This window comes from Corvus brachyrhynchos, unplaced genomic scaffold (assembly GCF_000691975.1).
Source record: "Corvus brachyrhynchos isolate BGI_N302 unplaced genomic scaffold, ASM69197v1 scaffold114, whole genome shotgun sequence".
Lineage (NCBI taxonomy): Eukaryota > Metazoa > Chordata > Aves > Passeriformes > Corvidae > Corvus > Corvus brachyrhynchos.
In genome coordinates, this window is record NW_008238337.1 from 7,225,986 (window position 1) to 7,238,990 (window position 13,005).

The 13,005-nt window shown below is 39.2% G+C and overlaps 1 protein-coding gene across 2 annotated transcripts in view; it reads left to right on the forward strand.

Moving 5' to 3' along the window:
• Positions 1-3,178: 3,178 nt before the first annotated feature.
• The window catches only part of ANKLE2 (ankyrin repeat and LEM domain containing 2), a 12,473-nt gene continuing 2,646 nt past the window's right edge, over positions 3,179-13,005 (forward strand). The window contains exons 1-11 of one of the 2 annotated variants that reach the window (XM_008634095.2): positions 3,179-3,644; positions 4,618-4,809; positions 5,638-5,831; positions 6,660-6,848; positions 7,162-7,284; positions 7,632-7,698; positions 8,363-8,544; positions 9,940-10,046; positions 10,872-11,065; positions 11,661-12,342; positions 12,479-12,610. In XM_008634095.2, coding sequence (XP_008632317.1) covers positions 3,224-3,644; positions 4,618-4,809; positions 5,638-5,831; positions 6,660-6,848; positions 7,162-7,284; positions 7,632-7,698; positions 8,363-8,544; positions 9,940-10,046; positions 10,872-11,065; positions 11,661-12,342; positions 12,479-12,610 — 2,483 coding nt within the window. In that variant the 5' untranslated portion in view covers positions 3,179-3,223. The remainder of the gene's footprint in view (positions 3,645-4,617; positions 4,810-5,637; positions 5,832-6,659; positions 6,849-7,161; positions 7,285-7,631; positions 7,699-8,362; positions 8,545-9,939; positions 10,047-10,871; positions 11,066-11,660; positions 12,343-12,478; positions 12,611-13,005) is intronic. The other variant, XM_017734944.1, reaches the window with a different exon arrangement.

A 13,005-nucleotide genomic window follows, 5' to 3' on the forward strand; every position in this document is an offset into this window, starting at 1 on the left:
CCGCTCCTGCGGCCCTGTCCCTGCTTCCCGCGTCCCCTCCCGCGCCCTGCCCGCCCGCTCCGGGTCTAGACATAGGTGTGCGTTTCTCTTTCCTGAGAAGTTGCCACCTTTTCCCTTCTCTTTCTTCTTTTCCCGTGGCTTATTTCAAGTTTGCTTTGCAGACCTTCCCTTTCAGCCACGTAGTTCGTAAGTGGTGGCTCATTTAGCCACAGGCGGTACAGACAAATCACCCGATCGCGAAGCCACGGTTGCTGTAACATATGCAAATCCTATCAGCCAAGTACAGCCAAAGACAGGATGTGACTCTCCATTCCTGCCTCCAAAAAAGAAAAAAAGCCCAACAACAACAAACCCAGGCCCATTTTCTTACATTACTCATTTATTGAAGGATTTAATGAGAATAGTAGAGTTAATACTGCCATCCTTAGAAGTCAGTCATTCATTCTGTCATGGGTCTAGTCTTAATATTTTTTCAGAGCAGATTCTCCTGTTTCTTACTGATCCAGCAAGACAAGGGAAAATAGAATTTTTGCCCATTCTTCCAGGTTTTGATTGATATGGAAGAACCTTCAAACATGTGGTTGTTGTTAAAGCAGTTACTCACGTTTGCAGAGGTAACTTGCAAAGCCTTACATGCCGAACTGGAAGAGGTGGCAACGTCAGTGCTGGCTGTGCTCTGGATCATTTGTAGTTATATAATACATTTTACGGCTCAAATAATCTCCTTTTGCACCTGCATGTAACAAACGGTTGAAGTATTGTCTCAAACCAGGCAGTTGCTGTTTCTCAGGTTTGCAAGTCACACCTTTTGTTTTGGACCGATTAAAATAGGTGATGAAGTTAAAAACCAGTAATGCTTATCTAAGCTAGCTGAAATCTTATTGTCAGAACGCAAATATTTAGTGAGAGTTCTGTTTTTTCATTCCAACAGTGTTTTCCCTATTTCCACGCCAAACTCACTGTAGAAAACTCTTCATCCTAACAGCAGATCTTAAACCTGATGCTTCACTGTTGATCTGCTTTGCCATCTCATTTTGATTTAGTCATGCCAGAGTTGTAATAGGCACACAAAATAAATAAATTTTTTTTTTAAATAGACAAAATTTTGACCACTAAGTTTTAGGTACCATGTTCTGTCAAAACATAGGAAACCAGAGAAATCACTCCTTCATGGCATTTTTTTCTTAACCACAAGGGAGGAAGGATTTTTGTGTGTTCCTGTCTGCTCTCCATACATGAATTATATATATGTACAAGTCTGCTCTTCTGCCGAATCATTGTGCTAGTTCTGAGCCCTAAAAATAGGAGCAGTTCTCAGTTAATTCTTTAAGGCATTATGTTGACTCTTCAAAGTGTTTTCATTGAGGTGTTTTTGCAATGAACTTTCTCACCCCTGAGTTTTCATCTTTCTTGTGATTTTACAGTTACTCAGTCTCAAAAGGAAAATCCTTAGAATAGCAAGTTTGGATATTTTAATTGCCCTTAGGGCTGCATCCCTTGATTAAAACACATTGGTATCAAATTTATTTAAAAAACCAGGTGATTAAGGATTGAAAACAAGTGAGAGGATCTTTCACATCTGTCTTTGCAATCTTGTGGGCAAGTCAGATAATCGAAACAGTGAGGTTGCTTAGAGGCTCAGGAATCTCAAGGGAACTACAGTACTTTGGGGAAGTGGCTCAGCAGCATCAGCTGTGGCTCTGCTGCTGTTTGGTGGGTTTTTGGACTTGGAAATACTCTCATATCCCATTGTTTCACCGAGGTTCCATTTAATACTTGTGAAATGTTGAGGGGCTGAGTTTTGCTCTCTAAGCACAGACATTCAAAATAAGACATTCATAAAAAAGAGACAGCTCTCAAAGGAAATGTCCCTCCAAGGAAACAACCCTCAAACTCACATGACTGTTGACTTGTAATAATTGAAAGACTGTTTAAGTTTGGCATTAAGTACATTTTCATAGGATTTCCTGATACTAGGAATGCGTTTGTTCTGAATCAGATTGCAGTGAAACTTTTACTTGGCTCTATATTGACTGTGGTTGGAAATGACAAAAACTTAACTGTGTGCATTTGGGTTTTTTGACTATATGAAAAGTAGTCTTAAATTTCATTATGTGAGGATGAAACCCAAAATTGAAAAGAAAGTACTAGAACTGCCATACACCCCTGTCCAAAGCAGTAGAACCCATGAAATGGCTCAGCAGTGGAGGAAGGGGCAGTGTAAGGCATGAGTGAAGGCAAGCTGAGGGAACAGCCCAGTTGAATCATTTCTGTCTGGAGCTTCCCTTCCTGAGCAGTGTGTGCCAGGAGAGTCACAGCCTCTGTGGAGGTACATGGTTGCAGTACCTGATGAAGTAATGTGAAAGCTTTGTACATTCTTGAGCTGCCCAAATCCTGTATTTTTCAGTTGTATTTTTCACAGCAAGGAATTTGTGTTGGCATCAGTTTGGTTTTAGTATCTTCTCGCTGACCAGTGTGGATTACATGGAGGGATGTGAGCTGAGGGAATTGGATCCTAGCAGAGAGAAGGATATTCCTTTGGAAATGGAGAAATTCTCCCAGCTCCAGTTTCTTGTTGGAGAGGGAGATCTGAAGATGAGTTGTTTTTGTTTTCTGGCTGTTTGCTTTCGAAACAGGCCTGGGAAACAACATGTTGTGTACATATTTCCAGCCTTTCATCACAGCCAGAGAAAGCCTGCCCTGGTTTCTGCACTGTGCCTTAGGCTTCTGTCTAAGGAAAGTCCTAAGGAAATACTAGAAATAGTTCTGTGCCTTTAGCTGGAGGTGCAGCCCCTTTCCTTGGGGCTGACTAGTGCTCATGTCCATGTATTGCAGTGCACACACAGACTGTGCCTTTCTTGTCAGGAATCAAATATTTCTCAGCCTGTCATAAACTTTAATGATTAAATGCTCTGGATTGAATTTTCACTGCAGAAGAAATTGAAAAAGGATGAACAAGAATAAAATGTAAGCTGTAAATATTCTTTTAAGTAGTTGAGAGAGGAGGAAATAAACTTGGTGTAGGTCTGGTAGCTTAAAAACATGCCTAACACATTGAATTGAAAAATATTTTGTCTTCTCTGCACTGCAAGAATCTCTTCAGAATTCCAAGAAATTGTTAAGAGGCACTTTTTTCCTTGGCTTTAATATACCATTTAAATAGCAGGAGAAAAGTTGTGTTTGTTACATCTCCTTTTCTGCCTTTCCTGTAGGTGAAATAACAATGGATACTATATTATCCCGATTGAAGAAGCTGAGCCATGATGAACTTAGAGAAGAGATTATGAGAGCAGGACTGAAATGTGGGCCCATTACTGCAACTACGAGGTTTATTTTTGAAAAAAAATTGGCTCAGGCACTGTTGGAGCAGCAAGGAGCCCTGGAGGAAGAAGGGTCTGCTGTGCCAGAGGAGACTGCTGGAAATGTCCCAGTGAATCACAACAGCCATGGAAGCGCTTCTGAGGAGGCAGACTTTGGGTACTGTGTGGGTCTGAACCCTCCAGAGGAAGATGCTGTGACACACGTGAACTGTGCAGCTCCAGCCTGTGGTGCTGATTCACAAATCGCTGCTCAGACACCGTCCAGAGATCCTCCACTATTCTATGGTGTTTGCCCAGTTTATGATGACATATTGGCAAGGAATGGTAAATACTCACTGCCCTTATTTCCAATGACAGGCATTTATTTTACAGTTGTGTCTGAGCAGACCTCGTTTATGTAGCAGGTGTTATAAACACCACTGCATTAGTATGTAAGCATTGCTTGAAGTATTTCTTTGTTCCTGTAAATAGTATTTATTTGATTTTCTGAGGCAAAGCAACACAGTTATAAGACATCCCAGGTGTTCTGCCATTATAGTTCCTGCACATGAAGATCCTCTACCTGATGTAGCTCAGATGAAGAAAATGATTTCCTGTTGCTACTCTTGGACCCCTTCTGTGCCTTTAATCCCTCTCAAGAATAAAAAGTAATCCTCTAAATAAACAATCAAAAGAATATTTATACTGTCATCAGTTGAAGCTTTAATGATCTGTTCTAAAAGTTTTCACTTTTTCTGTTTCTGGCAGTAGAGTAATGCACAGAGGATCATTTACTGTGAGACAGTAGTAAGAATTCTTACTAAGAAAAAGTACATTAAGATACCCTTATCTGAGCAATATCATTAAAAGGAGAAGGAGAAAAATTTGTTTATTATCTAAGGTTCTCTGTAAAGATCTTAAAGTTGTGATAGTGGATCACTTACAAATTCGGTCTTTCTGAACAAGAGAACATCAAAAGTAATGCAGGGTGAATAAGCTGTGAGTTTGCTTTCCCATCTGGAAGTGAAATGCTTGTTGAAGCTGGCCTGTCCATTAAAGGGGGTGCTCAAGTATTGATTGATAGAAATGGCTGAGCCCTGTACATGTCTCACCTGACATTACCTGCAGTGTGTGGGAGGCTCCTACTCAGTTTCCAGAGACAGGATTTAAAAGGACTTTTGATCCTTATGCCATGTGTGGAAGAGAAACAGTCTGAGACCAAAGCTGGAATGATAGTCTAGGAATTCTGTACTCTTCTTCTAGGAGTTGAAATCTGAGATTGTTGAAATAACGTAGTTTTGTTTGTTCTTTGTTGCAGAGAGAATACATGTGTATGAAGATAGGAAGGAAGCTCTCCAGGCTGTTAAGATGATTAAGGGTTCCCGTTTTAAAGCTTTTACAAAAAGAGAGGATGCTGAGAAATTTGCTAAGGGAATCTGTGATTATTTCCCATCTCCAGGCAAGTCCTCTTTATGTTTGTCTCCAGTGAAAATGGGATCATTTAACAGAGGTAAGTGGGGAACTTCATCTATGTACAGTAGTTGCAATAGACAGCGTTTTTTTTTTTTTTTTTTTTTTTTGGTGAGAGAACAAGCAACAGCTGCCTTATCAATATACTAATAACAGAAAAAATTCCAAGGGTGGAGCATTGAATGAACTGAAGTTTAAAAGAACTTTTACTTTAAGTGTAAAAATGTTTAAAATGTGGAAAATGTTTTAAATGTAAAATAGCATTGTTACTTTTTTAAGGCTGTAATGTAGGTAATGGTCTGCATGGATACCCTGCTTAGTAGTCCATGGTCATATTTGTTAGGATTTGATTTTACTCATGGACTTCAGGATATTCAGGTTTAGTAAGAAGCTGATAAAATTGCACAGTATATTAAAACTGTACTCAATTGTTAAGTAAATTTTTAAGTTCAAAAATAAAATGTTAAGCACTGATCATATTTCACAGTGTCCCAGCTGCTAGATTAAAGGGATTCAGGAGTCACAGAACTGCAGAAGCAATTTTAATAATCAGAAAATTGTTGTTTCTTGCTGAATTTTGCTTTTAAGTTTGGATGGGAGCAGACTGGTAATTACAAAGTTTACCAGTCCCTATTAAAGTCTGAAATGGTTTTACAAGATGATTAATCATTTTCCTCTCCCTCCCTATTACTAATTACTGGTGTATTTAAATGTCTTGTTATTGAGTTTAGTTTCCTTACTCCTGTATATTAAAGATGCAAAATTAATACATGGTTTAGATGAAAAGCATAATTTCCATGGCTAGCATGTGAAAATGGTGATCACTGGAAAGAATGTATCTAGAAAGGAGTGGTTTGTGTTTTGATAGATGGCTTGTGCTCCCCTGAGAGTGAGACTGTGAATAAGGAGAGAGCCAACAGCTACAAAAGTCCACGGACTCAGGATCTCACAGCTAAGCTTCGGAAAGCTGTCGAGAAAGGAGACACAGCAACATTTTCAGAACTTATTTGGAGTAACCCTCGTTACCTGATCGGGTCAGGAGACAACCCTACGATCGTACAGGTAAAAAAACAGCAAGGAAACAGGAAATCCAGGTTCTGGTTTAGTTTTGGGGCCTGAAAGCAGAAGTGGAAGGAGTGATGTTTCCTGCTCCTCCTTCAAGACACCTTGTTCCACCCAGCTCAGGGTTTCTCAGTGTTTATTGACAGCAGCTGGGGCACTTCTCTGTAAGTCACCCTGAGAGCTCCTTAGCTCCAGCGGAGCTAAAGGAACTGAATGTGCAGTTCTTCAGGGAAGAATAGTTTTATTCAGTAGTGCAAGAATAGTCTTGTCTTTTTATTCTTTGGTCTCCTCCAAATAATTGGAATCTTTTTAAAAACAGACTAATTGTAAAGACCAGGGTAGGGCCTAAGCTGTAATTAGGTGTTCCTAGAGCATTGCTTACCTAAGCACCCCTATTAAATTCTAAAACCATGTATAAGGTGCCATTTAGCAAACACTGACAATCTTACTTCAACTTGTATCAGACCAGCTTTGTGGAGCTGTTGAAATTTTTTGTCATACAGCAAAGCGTTTGAATGTTTTATATCTATCTACACCCATTTTCCTGCTCCTCTTATAAACTGAACTTCCTACCTCCCTTTATTGCTTGATATTTTATTATACCTTTTTTGCCACATTCTTTCCTGGAATGAAGACTATAGCTGAGTACAAGAATAATTTCATTAATTATAAGAATAATGTGGGTGTAAAGAGAAGGCTTTACAAAAATATTAGTATAACACTCAGTGTGGGAACCCTTGTATTTTCGCAGTTAGATCAGTTACATCGATAGGTGTAAGAGAGCTGTTTAGATTGGGATTCATTCTAATGTTGGTCTTTCTTTTCCAGGAAGGGTGTAGGTACAATGTCATGCATGTTGCTGCCAAGGAGAATCAGCCTGCTATCTGCCAGTTATTGCTGGACACTCTGGAAAATCCAGAATTTATGCGGTTGATGTACCCAGATGATAATGATGTCATGTTGAAGAAACGCATCCAATATATTGTTGACCTTTACCTGAACACTCCAGATAAAATGGTAAGATTGGGGGGGGCTACCTGGTTATTATTGTTATTATTATTTTTTTATTATTATTTTATTATTATGGAAACAACTGGAAGGGGTTAATGATGTGTAAGGGAGACTGACAGAGAACAGAAGGTGAGCTGTCCATTAGTTCTGTGGGTTTTGGTAGTCATTATTCTGCACTATGGTGGGAGAACATTTGTTAAGAGCTCGGATAATTAGTCATGACACGTATTTACTTTCCTCAGTCTCAAAATTAAATGTGTGGTACTGACTTTATCATCTTTCTAAGTGCATGTGAATTTTTCCCTTTTTCCCACTGCAGTGGTTTGATACTCCATTGCATTTTGCCTGCAAGTTTGGGAATTTGGATGTTGTTAATGTGCTTACCTCACACCCAGCCATTGTAAAAAATCCAAGAAACAAATATGATCAAACTCCAGCAGAAGTAAGTCTCTCCATGTCCACAGCAAACCCAAAAATGTTATCCTGATCAGTATTTTTCATATTCAAGCATTACTGACTAATATAGATAGAAGGTTTGTAGTAAGGTGCTAGTGTCATGATTAAAGAGTAAATTCTGTATAATTTTAAAAATATTTTATGCTGATTGTGTCTGTGGAAAAGTTTTCACTGTATGGAGTTGGATGTATTTTAGTTGCACTACTATGAATTGAAAGTACTGGGTGAGATGAGTAGGGGCCAGTAATGTGATTGTTCAGGAAGAAGACACATTGGAGTTGATTTGGAACTGAAGTTCTTAGGCTGTACTAACAATTAAAATTGTATTTACAGGTAGTTTGTGAAAGAAGCAAGAATAAATCTGCAGAACTGAAAGAAAAGCTAAGAGAGTACTTGAAAGGTCTGTATGCAGAATTTTGTACTATGTCAGGCGTGTATTTTGGCTCTTCACTGTCTTCTATTCTGTTTGCTTTCTGTAGCATTTCAGTTCCTAAGTGATGCTGCTGTACAGTGCTGTAAAAACCAAAGGGAAACTCTAAAACTGATCAGGGACAGAAAACTTTTTGTCTTTTAAATTACAGTCAGAACTGTTAATATATGCATCACAAGGTTGCCCTCATGGCTGTGTAACGTAGGCAAGGCCCTGATTCAGCAAGCCTGGAGCAGAGTGTTTAATCTAAAAGAAACAAAAACCCTTTGCAGGGCAAGAGGTGTATCTGACATGCTGGGAAGTCCTGTAATTTTGTAGTTTCCTTGACATAGAACTTTCTCTGTTTTGTCATGTGTGTGTTGAAGCATTTGCAAAAGGAGGCTGTGAAATTTGTTAAAGACCTTGAGGGAAGGGCTCTATGAATCATTGCAGGTGGTTTTGTGTTTGAAAGAGAAGGGAACCTGCACTAAAATGTGATCTGTAATCACTAAAGCAGTTAGTTTGAATTACAAGGAGTTTTACTCGTGAAGTAAAGTCAGATGGTTCAGTGTACAGGTGCACTGATGGTCCAGGAAGAAGCAGCAGGCTGATGTAACATAAACTTAATGAGAAAGCTTTGTATGATTTCTTTTAGGTCGCTATTATGTACCTCTCCTGAGAGCAGAAGACAATTCCTCAGCTCCGGTCATTGGCGTGCCGTGGTCGCCCGATCAGACGGACGATGGCCCCCAGAGAACTTGGTCTAAATACCCTGGCAGCCCCAAAGACCCAGTGTTGTCCATAAGAGCTTTTGCAGGCCCCATGAGCCCCTCAAAGGTAAGGAGAGAACTTCATGTGACTCTAATGCCTATGCTTCTCCTTTTTATGGATGAAGAAGATCCCCACAGGGTTCCTTGTGTGGTGTAGCTTGCTCCTGGCACAGATTGTGGCTTTCTCTTTGCTGAGGAGATGAATCTTTCTCCACGGAGAAGCACAGAAACTTGTAAATATTTTTTTATTGCCGAAAACAGAAATGCGGTGTAAATAAGAGTAGAAGTTCAGTCGAATATTGTTTTCTTTTTCCTCTTGGAATCTATTCAAAGAACACCTCTGGCAAGCCTTTATTTCTTACAGATGATTACTGTAACTTTCTAACCTGAAGCAAAGCCTTTCAAGGCAGCTATGAATCAGTTTAAAAAAATCTTAACTATAAATTTATCTCATTTCTAGATGTTGCCACTGGATGTTAGAAGCAGTTTAACCTCTGCTTGTTGAATTAACATTAATATATTTTTCTAGATGGAAAAATTGACAACCAAATAGTAGGTGTTGGGATGGTTTTGGAAATGTATTGATGGTAGTGGAAAAGCAAAATCTTCAGTTTTCAGTAGGAATGCTTAGATACCTGTTAAATATATTCCAGACTTACTGGTGTTTGTTTGACTCATTTGTTTAGTATGAACATGGTGCAGGTACGACAGCTTTAGAAACAGTGAATAAATGCAGTGGAGGACTTCGTGTCATCTGATGGTTGCATTCTTTAAGACTCAATTTTACCAAAATGCTAGTGCTTTTTCTTCTTAGTGTTCTTGATCAGTTTTCTGTTCAACTGACAGAAATTTAAATATCATTTATACTCTGAAAAATACTATCTACAGTGTAAACAGTTCATAATTTTGATTGCTGACAGGTATTTTAATGTCTGAATGTAGTTCTTAGTCACTGTGATCTTTGTCATATAAAGTCAAGAAGGGTGGGATTTTGCAAAGAATTTCCCTTGAGGCATTCCAAATTCAAAATAGACAGCAAGAATTTATTCTAATAACTGTAGCAAGTCTGTGCATATAAAAATATCCCCTTTGCATCCTAGAAAACAATGACCAGGACGCATTTGTAATTAAATAAAATGACATGGCAAAATCACAAGATACTTCTGTTTCCTGCTGCACACAAATTAAAACCAGGCAGATGTGGTGTCTATGCAGTTGATTTTCAGATGGTTGTACATTAGGGTCCTTCTCTTTCATGAGCACTTCAGAGATAAAAGTAACCACCAGTAGTGAAAGGAGTAACTTTAGATCCAGTGTGAGATCCTTCATAGCTGGAGTTGAGCAACACCTGTGGACAGCAAACAGCTGAACATCTTCTAGACCTGTAGGTAGACATGTAGCCAGCACAGAGTTAGTTCATATTGTGGGGGGTGGTTTTTTAATTTATTTCTGTTTTTTAAAGGCTGAAGAATTTCGCAGGCTGTGGAAGACTCCACCTCGAGAGAGAGCTGGCTTCTTTCACAATGTCAGGAAATCTGATCTGGAGAGAGGTGTTGAAAGAGTTGGAAGGTATCTAAAAGATGTCAATATAAAAAATTAATAATAGAGCATGTAAAAGCAAAAGACTGTGCTGAGAGTACAGTTATTACTGCACAATATCTTGGGGCAAAAGCTACTGCAGAAATATTTAATGAAGTGTTTTGCAGTTGGATTTTTACTGTATTTTTGTGTAAACAAGATAGCTAAAATGTGAGACCTGGCTTTCTTAGCCTTGGCAATAAAGATATTTTAGCTATTATTGATGGTATGTATGGAATGCTTTTCACAGACATTTGCTTGCCTCATTTGGCAGATCTAAAATAATGCATAGCCTGTTTGTTCTGTGAAAGTGAGAGATTGTTAAAAGGGAGCAGAATGAAATAACCCTAATACAAATGTGTTGCTTATAAAAGCTCTGTGTGTGTGGTGTGTCCTTGCAGTTAAAATACCTTCTGTCAGCAACATACGGAAAAAAATACTTCGTTAAAAGCTGACTGCATTTCATTCTTTAAAATAATCCCTCACTTCCTCCTACCTCTCCCATTCCCAAATAGGAAAAAGCTGTTGAATGCACTATCAGTGGCGATTCTTGTCTATCTAATGTCTAGATACAATCAGCTTAAAGATAGCAATGTTTATGCTGCTGTTAAAATAGTAGATTAAATGTGAAAAATGCTCTAGAACAAATGAGGTGATACTTTGCTAAGGATGTGTCTGTGCTTTTGCAGACTGTTGATTGTTGTGGGATTGTGTTGCCTGGTTGCACGTTTGGCTGTTAAAATGTGATCAGAAAAGTTATTGTCAAACTAATATTTATGTCTTCACAAATGATTCGTTTTATTTTATTTATTGCAGGGAGTTAGCTCATGAACTGGGGTTCCCGTGGGTTGAATACTGGGAATTTCTGGGCTGTTTTGTTGATCTGTCTTCCCAGGAGGGGCTGCGAAAACTAGAAGAGTACCTGAGTCATCATGAAATGAGCGAAAAGGCTCAGCCAGAAACAGGGGAAAATGAAACCTGCAATAGATATAAAAGTCCACATCCCTCTGGTAAGAGAAGGGCAAATGCTGCAAACAATGGGTTTTACCTGGGGAGAAGAGGGAGAGGAAAAGCTTGGTGCCCAGGGGAAGCAGTGTTCACCTGTTGTGGTTGCTGTTACTCATCTCTTGTCCAGTCTGATTACAGTGCCAAAAAAGGAGCCACTGTGAATGTAGAAGTGCAGTCTTTATCTTTCATGTGAAGTACTTTATTTGAGTGTAGCCCCCAAACGAAATCCCTATAAGAAAACCTCTATCTGCAGTATGTTTTCACTCAGAGCATTTGGGAATTCATCTTAAAGTATAGAATTTTGTAATCCACAGATATGGAATAAATAACTTTTAAAAATAAAAGAATAATTCTTTACAACTGTGAAAGACACAAGAAGCAAAACCAAGGAAAGCCTTTATACCTTAGACCACTGCTGGCCATGTGTGCATTTTGGATTTGTAGCTTTAGTCAGGTTAGTTCATGCTTTACATAAATTCAGAGACATCTTCAGGAAATAGAATTAGGCATAAAGATTGTGTATTTGTTCCTGGTTTATGTACTTGACATTCTGTTTAAAGTCTTTTTATGTGTTGCTCTTGTTAAAATTATTTACAGGTAAAAGTAAAAAGTCCTGCAATTCCATTTCTGTTGGAGCATTTTTAGATGAGGATGATGATGACATGAGCTTAGAAGAAATTAAAAACAGACAAAATGCAGCACGAAATATCAGCCCCTCTCTTGTGTCCAGGGAGCCCAGCATTGATGCCATTGGAGATGCTGAGTGTGATATCCTGTCCATGGAGTGTGCAGGAAACATCATAGAGACCTCAGCTCACCCCCGGCACTATGAGAAGGGAGCTGCTTCCAGCAAAAATGGGTTTTGCAGTCCTGTGTCCAGTGAAAGGATCATCAGTGACAGAAAGCAGCTGCATGATGGGTCAGAATGCCTCATGTCACCTGTTTCCAATTTGATGTCAGAATTTGAAAGCCTGTCGTTCCAAGAGCAAGAGGTTGCAGGAGTATCTCATAAAATCATTGAAAAAACTGAGAATGAGGGAATTCTGGACAAGACCTGCTATGCAGCGTCACTGGCAAGTTCTTCTGAGCCGAGAGTTACAGGAAAACCTGGAGAGACCAAGTTAAGGACAGACCACAAAATATCATTAGATAAGGAGAGAGTGTCCAGGGAATCTGGAATTCAGATTAAGGAGGCACAACAACGTCAAGAACTTTCTTCCCAGAAGTTTCTTTTGAAGACTTCACCCACAAATGACAATTTAAAGTTATTCCTGCTTGGGTAAGAATTGTTTTTCTAAACTCTTACTTGCACAGGGAATCTCTTTGCTTATATAAAAACTAAAGTGTTTTGGAATTGTTTTATGGCCTGAACAAATACGTCGTTCTCTTTTCATCTAGTTCTGTTTCCATTCTAGGGAGCAGCCCTCGAAGCTGGATGGTGATGTCTTAGCAGCTATAGAAGGAGCAGAGATTGATCCCCAGAAATACCCAATGATTTACAAATGGAAACACACGGTGCAGTCCTACTCCTCATCTGACAGGCAAAGGTATTGCTGCAAACTCAATCACAGGAGTTGGGATACATTTTTAGCTTGAATAGCAGAATTTCAGGTCGTGTTGCCCACAAACCCATATTTTAAATATTCAGCAGAATTAACTGTTTTCTGAAGTTAATCACCAAAGCCTTTTGGGCTGGTGTCTATTGATAAGGAGTTTCCTGGTGCTGCCGTCATGTTCCTTCCATTCCACTGCTGTTCCAAGTAACTTGAGCATGTCTCCACAGACAAATCAGACATGAGTATTTTCCTCCTGGCCAACGACTCACTTCACTGATTGGGTACTTGGATCCTTCACTGGACTCAGTGGTAGTTGTGCTGTTGGTTTCTAATTTATCCCTGTTGTTGTTTCAGTGCAGGAATGCTGGCTTTGCTTTCGTTGTGGC